A 12,230-nucleotide genomic window follows, 5' to 3' on the forward strand; every position below is an offset into this window, starting at 1 on the left:
CCCCCATCCTGCAGACCCTTCCCCCACCCCCGCAGATAACCCAACTAGCTCCGCCCGCTCCCCTTCTGACGAAAGCCAGGCACAGGAGCCAGCTGAGGCCCAGCCTGGATGTCTGTGTTTGGACTGAGCTGAGCGCCCCTCCACCACCACCCCGCCACAGTGCTGCTCTACCCCCAGAACCACACATAGGGCGGCCTGGCTCTGCTTCCCCAGTTTGCGTGGATTAACAGCTCTTTTATATCAGGCGTGGGCTGCTGCCTGGGCTGTCGGAAACTAACCTGGATTGAAGGGGGAAATCACAGGATGACATTTCACTACCTTTGCATAGCAACTCCACGCAGACGTGGCATGTGACCTTTTGGGATGAATTAGGTGGAACGTGAGCTACGTTTCGATTGACAGACCCAGTCAAAGGCTGTCTATCAATCGTAAATCAGTGGTTGAGGTATTTCTGTATGGGCTGGCGCAGCGGTCTAAGGCACTGCATCTCAATGCAAGAGGTGTCACAACAGTCCCTGGTTCGAATCCAGGCTGTATCACATCCGGCCATGATTGGGAGCCCCATAGGGAGGCGCACAATTGGCCCAATGAAAAATAAATTATAATTTGCAGGAGATGCTGATTGGCTGAATGGATCAAAGACTTAGTTGTGGTTCAACTTTGACTCATATATTTCAAATGAACTTTACTGTAAGTGCAGGTACTCAGATGTACCCAACTGAATAATGCTTCTGAGAAAGAGTCTGTGAATAGACGTCAACCTCTGCTCTTACTCTACTGATCAGGCTGAGAAAATATCCCCGAAAAGAAAAATATACATTTGAAAGAGCATTCTCCTACATCAGATTTGGATAGAAAGACAGGTCACTCACCACTTCAGTGTTGGTGATTTTGGCCAGCAGGTCTGTGAGACTGTCCCCCCACTGTGACTGGTCACCCGAGTCCAACTGAAGGCCACAGATAGCCGCTCCCACACTGCCTGTGGCGATCATGGACGGGGGGTACATTGCGAAGTTGAAGTCTGTTGGAGGACAAAAAAACACGCTGATGAGTCATATGCAAATACACACGCATGAAAAAGTTGTACTCTAAGGCTAAATGGCTGTAATGGAGGAAGCATTTGTCCATCTGCTCAAAAACAGTTCTATAGAGGTAAAACCGATTTCAAAAAGGTACCCAGCCCGAAAGCTTTATAACATGTGCATTTTAGAGGAACATATCCCCAGTTCAAACACCTTTACACTGATTCACACTTCCAGAGATACACACCACACACACACACTACAGGTGAGCCATCAAATGCCACTACATTTAATGAGTGAGAGGTGAATAGTTTTCTTCAAGGGACACAATAGGGGTACAGACAGTACGCTCCCCCTAGAGACAATCTGATTGGCTAATCTGGCGGTCATAAATAATCCTCTTTAGCTCTGGCTCCCACTAATGACCAGGGCCCTGTGTAATGAGGGTTGTAAAAGAGCTGAAAGGCAAAACCCCAAACCCCCCTGCTCCTCCACCCTTCTGCCCCAGTCACCTTCCCTGGTCTGGCACCTTTTCTTCCAGCTCCTGAGTAAACCGTGCGCTGGCTGAAAAAAGCCCCATAGCGCTTAGAAAGGGTGGAATAAAGATCCACAGTCCCTTTGCCAATGCTCACTGCTGTAGGTCCTTTTTCCACGTGTGGTCGTAGGCGTGCGTCTCAAAGACCAATAACCTTGATTGCTCCCCTCACTGTCATTCATAATGCAAATAAGACAGCTTCGTGAACGGGCCAGGAGACCAGGAAGGGAGAAAAAAAAAAATCCTTCTACTCCTACGCCCCCCCCAAGTTTCAATTCCTTCTCTCTATCACTCTACTGTCTATCTCTCTTCTCCTGTATTTTTGTCCCTTCTTTCCAGAAACAAGCTGGTTGAGGTGACACACATGCCCAGCTCCTTGTTGCTACAACAGCCAGTGACCTGTATTATCGGAGCTCCTATTTATTTGCATATTGATTGAGTGCAGCCAGCGGCAGGCCTGAGAGGAAAGGCAGGAGAGTGTGTGGCTCCATTGTCTGAAATCATCACCTCATCTCACCCAATTGAGAGACCAGGCAACAGACCCTCTCCACTGATACCAATTCAATCCAATTCAATCCGAGGGCTGTACAAAGAGTAGTGGGTGGGGGGCTGGGGAGAGTAGGGACAAGTGGGAGAGTAGGGGACAAGGAGGGAGGAGCGGGTGTGAGGGGGGACAACGCTCTGCTGCACATTGGTCTCTAGTCCGTGTCCGGACCCTTTTGAGTCTTTGGTAGAAGAAAAATGTCACCCTCCCACCTCCCCCCACAGCTATTGCACTGTAGCCGGACCACCTATGGGCTTGAGGAGTGGACAGGGCCATAGAGAAACAGCCGGTACATTTACATATTGCCACGCTCCACAGCAGAAGCAAACTGTGCCTGTGGCTCTGAGTGTTTCCTTTTCTCGTTATTCTCTCTCCAAATCAAAGAGGTAAAAGTCCTTTGATAACGTGAGGAACCAGGCGCTTTCTCATGTTGTGGCTCAGTGTTGACAAATAAATGAACTTATTATACACCCCTGGGTTAGCTGCTGGGCCACTGCCACGGGCCGATTTATTAAAGACAACCTCCAGCCAACAGGAACGAGGGCAGAGAACCCAGAGCATTACATCACGACTTTAACAGCAGAGCTTTCTATAGTGAAAAAAAGGACAAAGGCATACATGGACCTATTGTAAGTCTATATGTGCGCACGCTCACGAACACACAAAATAAGCAAGGGGCCTAAGTGGAGCAGTGGGCAGCAAGCAGATTTTTGGCGCCCGGAGGACAAGACAGGTCTGTTGCAGAACAAGGGGCATTCGCGTGCAGCCGACAGAGCCTGTTACTCGGGGGCTTGTGGGTCAGTGGTGGCTGCTGTGTGTAGTGGGGGAAGAATGGCTGTATTTTAGGCTAGCCTCATTGATATTCATGTAGACGATAAACAGTGTATGTAGCCTGAGTGGGGACGCCTGCGACGGAAAGCTCCCTGCGAGCAGCGGCTGGCTGGCCCGGCCTTCAGGCCTCTCACCCCCGTTCAATGGTTCATTCTCCTCCCCCTGCCCCACAGCATCCTTCCCCAGGCCTCCTCTCCGTTCCACTCTGCTCACCCAGCCTGCCTGCCTGGCCTGTCATGCTCACCAGGGCCAACTCCTGGGTGGGTGAGATGCACTGTACACACATTTAAACTTGAGTAACAGCCAAAAAGTTAAAAAAATATTGTCTAGTGCAACAAATCAAAAGCCTGTGTTCTATACAGATGTGTATTATTAAAGTGTATTACTATTTTCCTTACTAGGTACATTTTGAGGAGCTGGGCCCTATTGATTCATTAAGGTCATAGACAAACATAATTTTGGGGCCTGGATTTACGCTGTTTCTCACCACTAATGGAGAGGGCCAGGTAGGCAACACAACATTCACAGACATTTAGTTAGACTGTAAACAAGCATGGGTTAGAGAGATGAGGCACTACAAGCTTCACAACTGTGAACTTTGGCTTGTATTGCAGTATGCTTACTACTGCAGCATGGAAAGAGAAAGTTCCTTTCCTAGGAAATATTAATCTGCCATTCTTATCTTAGCAGGTTTCCTAACGTTGCCTATTCCATAATAGCAGATCTACTCCAACTGAAAAAAAGAAACCCTGAAAGACGAAAGGAGTTTTGGGTCACCACAGCAGAGCCCCAAAGGCACAGTGATTTGCCAGAAACAAAAACAGGAATCCTCCTTAACGGTTGGATCCTGTAACAACTTGCTTCAGTGTTGCACCACCGCGACCCAGAGACTTGAGCAACAGCACTCTGGCTTAGCGTGGGAGGACGCAGACCCCTCCGAACTGGAAGAATATGAATTGGCAGCTTTTGTTTGGAGCCCAGTTAGAATCCCTCATCCCTGGCTTTCTGTTGTTGTGTTTTGTTTCTAGACAGGATTCAACCGATAAGATTGGATAAACAGCTGACCCGAGGCATCTTTACCCAGAAACCCCAGCTGTGCTCAGGGAGACTTCTCATGTCATGAGAACAACATTCAGGTCAAACTCAAAACCCACCAGCCACTAACATTTACTTTACTTCCAAACCTCAGATGTTATTCCTCGTGGATAATGTCCGTCCCCTTAGAAAATCCCTCCTAACATACAGTTGAAGTCAGAAGTTTACATACACCTTAGCCAAATACATTTAAACTCAGTTTTCACAATTCCTGACATTTAATCCTAGTAACAATTCCCCTCTTAGTTCAGTTAGGATCACCACTTTATTTTAAGAATGTGAAATGTCAGAATAGTAGTAGAGAGAATGATTTATTTCAGCTTTTATTTCTTTCATCACATTCCCATTGGGTCAGACGTTTACATACACTCAATTAGTATTTGGTAGCATTGCCTTTAAATTGTTTAACTTGGGTCAAATGTTTCGGGTAGCCTTCCACAAGCTTCCCACAATAAGTTGGGTGAATTTTGGCCCATTCCTCCTGACAGAGCTGGTGTAACTGAGTCAGGTTTGTAGGCATCCTTGCTCGCACACGCTTTTTCAGTTCTGCCCACAAATTTTCTATAGGATTGAGGTCATGGCTTTGTGATGGCCACTCCAATACCTTGACTTTGTTGTCCTTAAGCCATTTTTGGAAGTATGCTTGGGGTCATTGTCCATTTGGAAGACCATTTGCGACCAAGCTTCAACTTCCTGACTGATGTCTTGAGATGTTGCTTCAATATATCCACATAATTTTCCTCCCTCGTGATGCCATCTATTTTGTGAAGTGCACCAGTCCCTCCTGCAGCAAAGCACCCCCACAACATGATGCTGCCACCCCCGTGCTTCACAGATGGGATGGTGTTCTTCGGCTTGCAAGCCTCCCCTTATTCCTCCAAACATAACGGTGGTCATTATGGCCAAAAAGTTATATTTTTGTTTCATCAGACTAGAGGATATTTCTCCAAAAAGTACGATCTTTGTCCCCATGTGCAGTTTCAAATTGTAGTCTGGCTTTTTTATGGTGGTTTTGGAGCAAGATCCGGCCCTACATCCTTGCTGAGCGGCTTTTCAGGTTATGTCGATATAGGACTCGTTTTTACTGTGGATATAGATACGTTTGTACCTGTTTCCTCCAGCATCTTCACAAAGTCCTTTGCTGCTGTTCTGGGATTGATTTACACTTTTCACACCAAAGTACATTCATCTCTAGGAGACAGAACGTGTCTCCTTCCTAAACACCTTCCATGGTGTTTATACTTGCGTACTATTGTTTGTACAGATGAACCGTGGTACCTTCAGGTGTTTGGAAATTGCTCCCAAGGATGAAACAGACTTCTGAAGGTCTACAATTTTTTTCCTGATGTCTTGGCTGATTTCTTTTGATTTTCCCATGATGTCAAGCAAAGAGGCGCTGAGTTTGAAGGTAGGCCAATTGACTCAAATTATGTCAATTAGCCTATCAGAAGCTTCTAAAGTCATGGCATCATTTTCTGGAATTTTCCAAGCTGTTTAAAGGCACAGTAAACTTAGTGTATGTAAACTTCTGACCCACTGGAATTGTGATATAGTGAATTATAAGTGAAATAATATGTCTGTAAACAATTGTTGAAAAAATTACTTGTGTCATGCACAAAGTAGATGTCCTAACCGACTTGCCAAAACTATAGTTTGTTAACAAGAAATGTGTGGAGTGGTTGAAAAATGAGTTTTAATGACTCCAACCTAAGTGTATGTAAACCTCCGACTTCAACTGTACAAGTAGGCAGGGGCTCAAATCAGAGACTTGCTAGAACAAGTGCAACGTCTACAAATGAATTCCTTGGCCTTATGGTGGATGTATGGGCGAACTGCTCCCAGTCTTTCAGATGAGGTGTTGATTACCACAGTGAAGTGAGGCTAGCTCAGGACATACCATTCTATGACACACGGTGTATCACATTCCTGTGTGCATACTGTGAGAAAGCTTCCTCCAGCCTCAAGGATGGATGCTGAAGACATCAATGGAGTTGGAGCGGACGGAGACAGAGAGGATCGTTGGTAGGAGAATTTATTGGATGCTCTGACTAATCAAATCGGAAGATTTTTCAGTTAACAAACACTGGTAATAAAGATGAAGGACCTCTGCCATGCATTCCAGTAGATTCTGAATCATATCTCACTAGAGACGCTAAGGGAGTCTCCAACTCTCCTTCCAACAGGCATTCAGGAAGAAAATGAGAGGGCAGATTTGAGGGCTGACGACTGACTCTCCCTACCTACAGCGGAAACCTATTTACACGGTATTCTACACTCTAATCAAGTGCTTGGGGAGCCCAAGAGTGTCCAAACAGGCTAACTGACAACCTGATGGGGTCTAACGGATCCATTGTGTTACTCCATCTTGCCTAATAACCCGGGTGGACTTCAGGGGTTCGTGACCCACTAGTTTAGGTCACGGTCACACTAACTGCTGTCGAAGCCACATCTCCTTGCATGTTGCAGCAGGTCTCCTCGACCATGTTTGACCACACGGCGCGATCTCTCTCAGGATGTCTCCAGTAAAGTAGGATAGATCTGATTATCATCAGACATGTTCAGGCCTATCTGTTTCAGGCCAACCCCGTCTTTATATCTATTGAAAGAGAATGGGACAAGAGACCAGGGGGAGGGGGGGGGGGCAAGGAGTGCTTGGTGTCTCTGTGGAAGAAGGGGGCCATAATCTCCCTTAATGAGCTTGTTTCTCCACCATTATCCTGTAGGCTGCCCTGGGGAGAAGCTGGTGTTTCCTATGGAGTGCCCCTGCTGTGCTGACCCTTACATGCTTCTGCATATGAAATGTAGGGCCGGATCTTTGTCTCCTTTCTCCTGGGCTCTAGCAGAGCCCTAGACTATTTGCATAGTGCTGAATGGACCCTCCCGCGTTATTAATTAATACTGAAACGGCCTGCGCCGCCTGGCCCGCCGTCGCCACCTGACCAGATCCCCACCGAGTGCCTCGAACGGAACTTTCCCATCAAAAGAGAGGAACCATTAAAATGAGGCTTTTTTGTCTCTCCACCTCTCCTCTCTCTTGCTCCCTTGAAAACAGAAGGCTTGGTTTATGCAAGTTTCCCAACAAGAGGGGGTGGAGGTGGGGGTGAGTTCAATCTCTTCTATGCATGAAATACTGAGGCCCCAGGTGATCCTTTGTCAACTCTCTTGCAAATAGCAAAGCCTTAGAAACCTCCTCTTCCAGCGTCACCTTCTCAGCATGTTTGGAGGGGGATTCTCAGGGAGGATTCTCACAAGATAGTTGAGTTGATTTATGGCTGGGAACGTTGCACAAAATGGGTTTTGAATTCCCAGAGATCTTCAGATGCAACAAATTGTTCAACTCACTCTTTGCCTGGATACCGGTCTGAGTTCTGAGGAGAGTATTCAGACAAAATGGCCTGCTGCTAATCTCAGTTATCTGCAGCAAGGCTCCCTTCTACAAGACGTCGGGAAGACATCTTCCTCCACGAGACTCGTAAATGTATATCCACGGCCTCATTGAAGCAATTAAGGACAAAGTGCACTGGGAGCCTTGCACAATGTTGCTTTGGGAATAGGTCCGATCACTGACACAGTCGTTCCTCACAGTAATCTCTCCATTGGCACAGAAGAGAAAGAAGGAGAAAATGAGAGAGAGAGAGAGAGAGAGAGAGAGAGAGAGAGAGAGAGAGAGAGAGAGAGAGAGAGAGAGAGAGAAATGGAGAACAAGAGAGAGGCAGGAAAAGAGAGTGAAAGAGATAGAGAGAGTAGAGTGAGAGAGATGGAAAATTCCATGTCTTCAATGGGACTCTGGCCAGTTCCCATGGAGACCATCAATGTGCTCCGTCTTTCACAACATACACTATCAATTGCACAATCAGAAAAGGGATTCCACATCAAAAGTGGCAATGTTTAGAGACCTGTCACCCTAGCTCCCTTCCATCCATCCATACACACACTCCTCTACCACCACATGGATCTCACCCATAAAGGAGTGTAGGGAGCATTCCTGTGGGGCCAGAGGTGGGACACTGGGGTGGAGTCCAGGGAGGCCTGGGAGGGAGAGGGAAGCCTTGATGCAGCTCTGGATCCCATTACCCCCCATACTGATGGGGTGTGTGCTGGGAGAACCTGCCCCACAAACACTCCCTGAACATGGGAAAGTCATCATGCCCCCAAGCAGTAGGGAGGCGTGAGAAGATGGGGAGACGAAGAGAGAGATGACGACATGACGTGCCTCACTATTCGGCACTGCAGGAACAATATACTCCTCCTCTTTCTCTTTTTTCGCTCTCGCCCTCCTCCTCCTCCTCTCCAGTTCTCCAGATCATATCTCCTGTCACTCCCACGGCTCGATGTTTGATCTTAAAGAAACAATCCAACCTGGAGAGCAGAGGAGACAATGTCCAGTCCCCACCCCCGTCAGATCGTCCCTCGGTCGCAGAGCACACGGGAACATGCAAATGTCCCTTAAACCAGGCCCCTGCCCTTTGAAGTGTCACTCCATGCTCTATTAGCCACTGACATGCCTCGAGAACATGACCGTACCAGACGCCACAGCCGGGAGAGAGAAACACGATGGACGCGGACATGAGACTCTCACAGATACACGTCCTCCACGACACATGCTTTTCTAGACCCCACATATTTTCACAAGGAGGTAATACATCTCACTTGAGTTATAAGGCGTCACGACACTGCATGACGGGCCCACAAAGCAACCTGAATGGGGATCCTCCGGTCATTGTTGATCAGAATGGGATTTAGATTTTGCATCGAGAGAAGGGGAGACAAGGATATTTTGCAACAGCCGCAACTATGTTGACGCAAGACATCAGCACCTAATTGACTTGGCAGCACATCCATTATCACTCTGACTTGCAAAACGTGGCTCAGGAGCCCAAAAAATAAACGCAAGCCAAAAGTGATATCAGATGGCAACCCACATCCCCATTGGCTCATCTTTTGAGAAAGTAAATGTTCCTAATCAAATGCTATCATTGTCCCCCAGAGAGACTTTAGTAACAATACAGAACGCATCATTGTTTCCTGTCGTACCTGTAGCACAGAGGGCAATGAAGGTCTGCACGTGTTTGCGTATCAGCACTAACTTCTCCTCGGGCAAAGGCAGCTTCCTCACAATGTGCTCTATGAAGTCATTTGGAGTGACAGCCGCCAGGTTCCACTTCAACTTCCCCAGCACCACCAGCTCCCACTCCTAAAACAGAAAGTGAGGGAGAGGAGAGACTGTGTTAGGATGAGAGAGGCTATTAGGCTAAACATTCTGTATATACACGGCACCACCCTAGCTGACACCGAGCCAGGCCCGAGGAGGCTGTACTGTATGTGGCAGGCTTTTCTCTTTGCCTGTGTGAGCCCCTAGCCTTGCCCTACCCTGGCCTACCCAGCATAGAAGGTGGAGTGGTTGAGAAGAGAAAGATCGTTATTATATTACTCTCCCTGGCTAGGAAAAAGAGCAAAGCAGGCTGGCTGAGGCAACAGCAGCTCTGACACCCGAACGCAGGTGACCTCACGACATTCGTCTAGTAGTTTGGCATCTGGGACTTTCCTCAGGAGAGACCTGTGAGGTCTGGGGATTGGATGGGGGTGGGGGGGGGGGACTCTGAGACTAGCTCTTACTAACATGTTCAAGCCAACAGAGGCAATGAATGGGTTCCTAGCTATATGGCCTTTTGGTCAACTGTCTATGCAGAATGAATGACACAGTATCAATTTTACATGTACAAATGCATGACAAAATGCACAGCAAATAGGTTAGCACAGGATAGCATGGTTTTACCTTCGTCATTAGCTGTTGGAAGCCATTCCATTTTGCCACAGTTATGGCCTGCTTTGCTACTTTGGGCACCTAACAATTCATTACACCCCATCTAAATGAACATTGACACTGGCTCTGTATTCGATAATGTTCAACAGACGCCAAACAGAGCTAATTTACAACGATGTGTAGCTCACCAGGTACCCAGACAAAACAACTCTATACCTAATGTTTGACATTAACAGCATAAAAGGAGATGCTTCAAATTAAAAAATGCAACAATTAGCATAACTATAAGCGACAGATTCACCAGACCCAATTAACTTTAACTTTCAACTGTGAGCTGTAGCCTCAACTGCCCTTTCCCAATGTCTACCAGTAATAGCCAATGACATTTAGGCCGAGCTTAATTTACATGGTTTAAATTTCTTGGGGGGGGGGGGGGGGGTGAGAGGTTATGTTTGAGTTGTACGGTTGCCCTCGCTTTCTTAGAGAAGAAAGGGTGAGTAACGGAAGAAGCTGGTGACTAATTTTGGAGGAATTGTGTGGTTCGGACTGTCCTTGTGACTAGGAGCTAGTGATTTTCCCCTTCAGAGAGCCACATGGTTCTTAGTCATGAGATGACGCCGGTCCAATGTGGCAGCCATTAACTGCTCTCAGAGCTCCATGACACGGTAACTCTGGACCGATGACTACATTTCATTCCCAATCTCAGGTGAACTGTATCTCTCCTCTCTTCTGAAAGGGGACCACACACTGGATGGCGCAAGCGGCACTTAACGTCCAGATGATACTTCCCTATGATATCCCCACTTCAGTTTCACAAGGTGTTGCATTTCCCTATCAACTTACATAGAACGGTTGCAAACTGCTAAGGTTCAGTGTGTCACTTCTTAACAATACCACAGATACCGCTGTGAAAGAAACCATTGACAAATTTGATTCTGCGGTTAGAATTCAAGGACTCAATTAGGAATTGTATAGATAGATGGCCCTGACTACGACCTAACTCTTGTCCGCACTCCGCAGTGTTTCCCAGACAGAGAGAGAGAGAGACAGAGACAGAGAGAAACGGAGAGAGAGACAGACAGAGAGAGAGGGAGACAGAGAGACAGAGAGACAGAGAGAGAGAGGGAGAGGGAGAGAGAGAGAACTTTGCAACACACCCTCCATGCAGTGCTTCCGGGTCACACCTTCTGGGTGACATTGTGGTTTCTTTTATAAGAAATTGTTACCAAAGATGGGGCCAAAAAACGATCACATGGGCTGAGCAGCTGATCTCCTGTTTCCTGTGCCTATTTGTGAGCCAAAAGACTGCCTTATAGAGAAGCTGGCTGTGAACACACCCAAGCAGCCCACATGAAACCATCTCAAGGACATGGTGCACCACTTCTCCTCTCACCCAGGCCTAAACAACATGAGTATGGGTGGATACAGCCCAGCCCGGTTCCCAGCTAAAGGTAGTTCTTCACCTCATGTTGATCCTGCTTCTGTCAGCATGTAATATAATGACAACTAATGATAGATAGTTGCTGAGGTTGTCTCGCCTAGCCAATAAACTGGTCCAGGGCCTGTCATCACAGGGAATGGCTGGCATCTCCAGCCCATACCTACTTAGTAACAAAGCATTGGGATCAGCAGCACCCCATCTTAAATTAACACTGCCGCTGGCTGCAGGAATCAACTGAGGAGCCGGGCCAGGCCCAGGCAGGCCCTGAGCTCTCAGCCTCCACGGCTGAATCATATGTGACTTATTTCACATCATGAGTGGGATTCACTGTTGTTTATTAAATAATGTTTATAAAACGTCGCAGAGGAAATACTTTTCTGATGTGAAAAACAGACTATTTAAATGTTTGGGGGTGAACTATCTAACAACTGGTACGTCTGGTCCACCATGACCCTATGACCTTGCCAAGGGCTCTAACTTTGGGGTACCAAGGACTGCAGAAAGAACCCTAACCAAAACAAGCAGGATGTGATCACACCAGGTCAAGTGAAACCTTGCTGTGAGCACCTACAGCCAAGTCATCCAATGAAAAAATCTCATGCCGAATTGTAATGTAAAAAGTATTGCATGCATGTAATAAACATCTTTATTCTACCACATTGGAAAAGGTGCTTTTTGAAGCAGGATCTACAAAAAACAGTAACAGTGTCCATTCTGTGAGGACATCTAGGTCAAACCTTGAGCGAGGCAAACTTTTGAGGTTAAAGACAAAACTGTGTTTGCCAGGACAATCAAAATGTGAGACTTCCTCTCTGTAGACTACAGCCTCTGAAGATCACTCACTCGATCCAAAACTTGGCTTCAATTCAACACTGACCTCGACCTACTGCAAATACTTGCCACTAGATGGCGATGGAGACCACTGTACAAAAACCTACTGTACAGTTCAATATTACAGAGCTCTTGGGGGACAAACACTCTGGGTCCTACAGTGATGG

General features: G+C 47.0%; 1 protein-coding gene across 3 annotated transcripts in view; it reads right to left on the reverse strand.

Annotated features, from left to right (window-relative positions):
- The window catches only part of ccnd2a (cyclin D2, a), a 213,541-nt gene that overhangs the window by 10,409 nt on the left and 190,902 nt on the right, over positions 1–12,230 (reverse strand). For all 3 annotated transcript variants that reach the window (XM_071343923.1, XM_071343924.1, XM_071343925.1), the window contains 2 exons: positions 9,062–9,221; positions 873–1,021 (listed from right to left, as the gene is read on the reverse strand). In XM_071343923.1, the coding sequence (XP_071200024.1) occupies positions 873–1,021; positions 9,062–9,221 (309 nt within the window). The remainder of the gene's footprint in view (positions 1–872; positions 1,022–9,061; positions 9,222–12,230) is intronic.

The sequence above is a fragment of the Salvelinus alpinus genome, chromosome 15 (assembly GCF_045679555.1).
Source record: "Salvelinus alpinus chromosome 15, SLU_Salpinus.1, whole genome shotgun sequence".
In the NCBI taxonomy this organism is placed as follows: domain Eukaryota; kingdom Metazoa; phylum Chordata; class Actinopteri; order Salmoniformes; family Salmonidae; genus Salvelinus; species Salvelinus alpinus.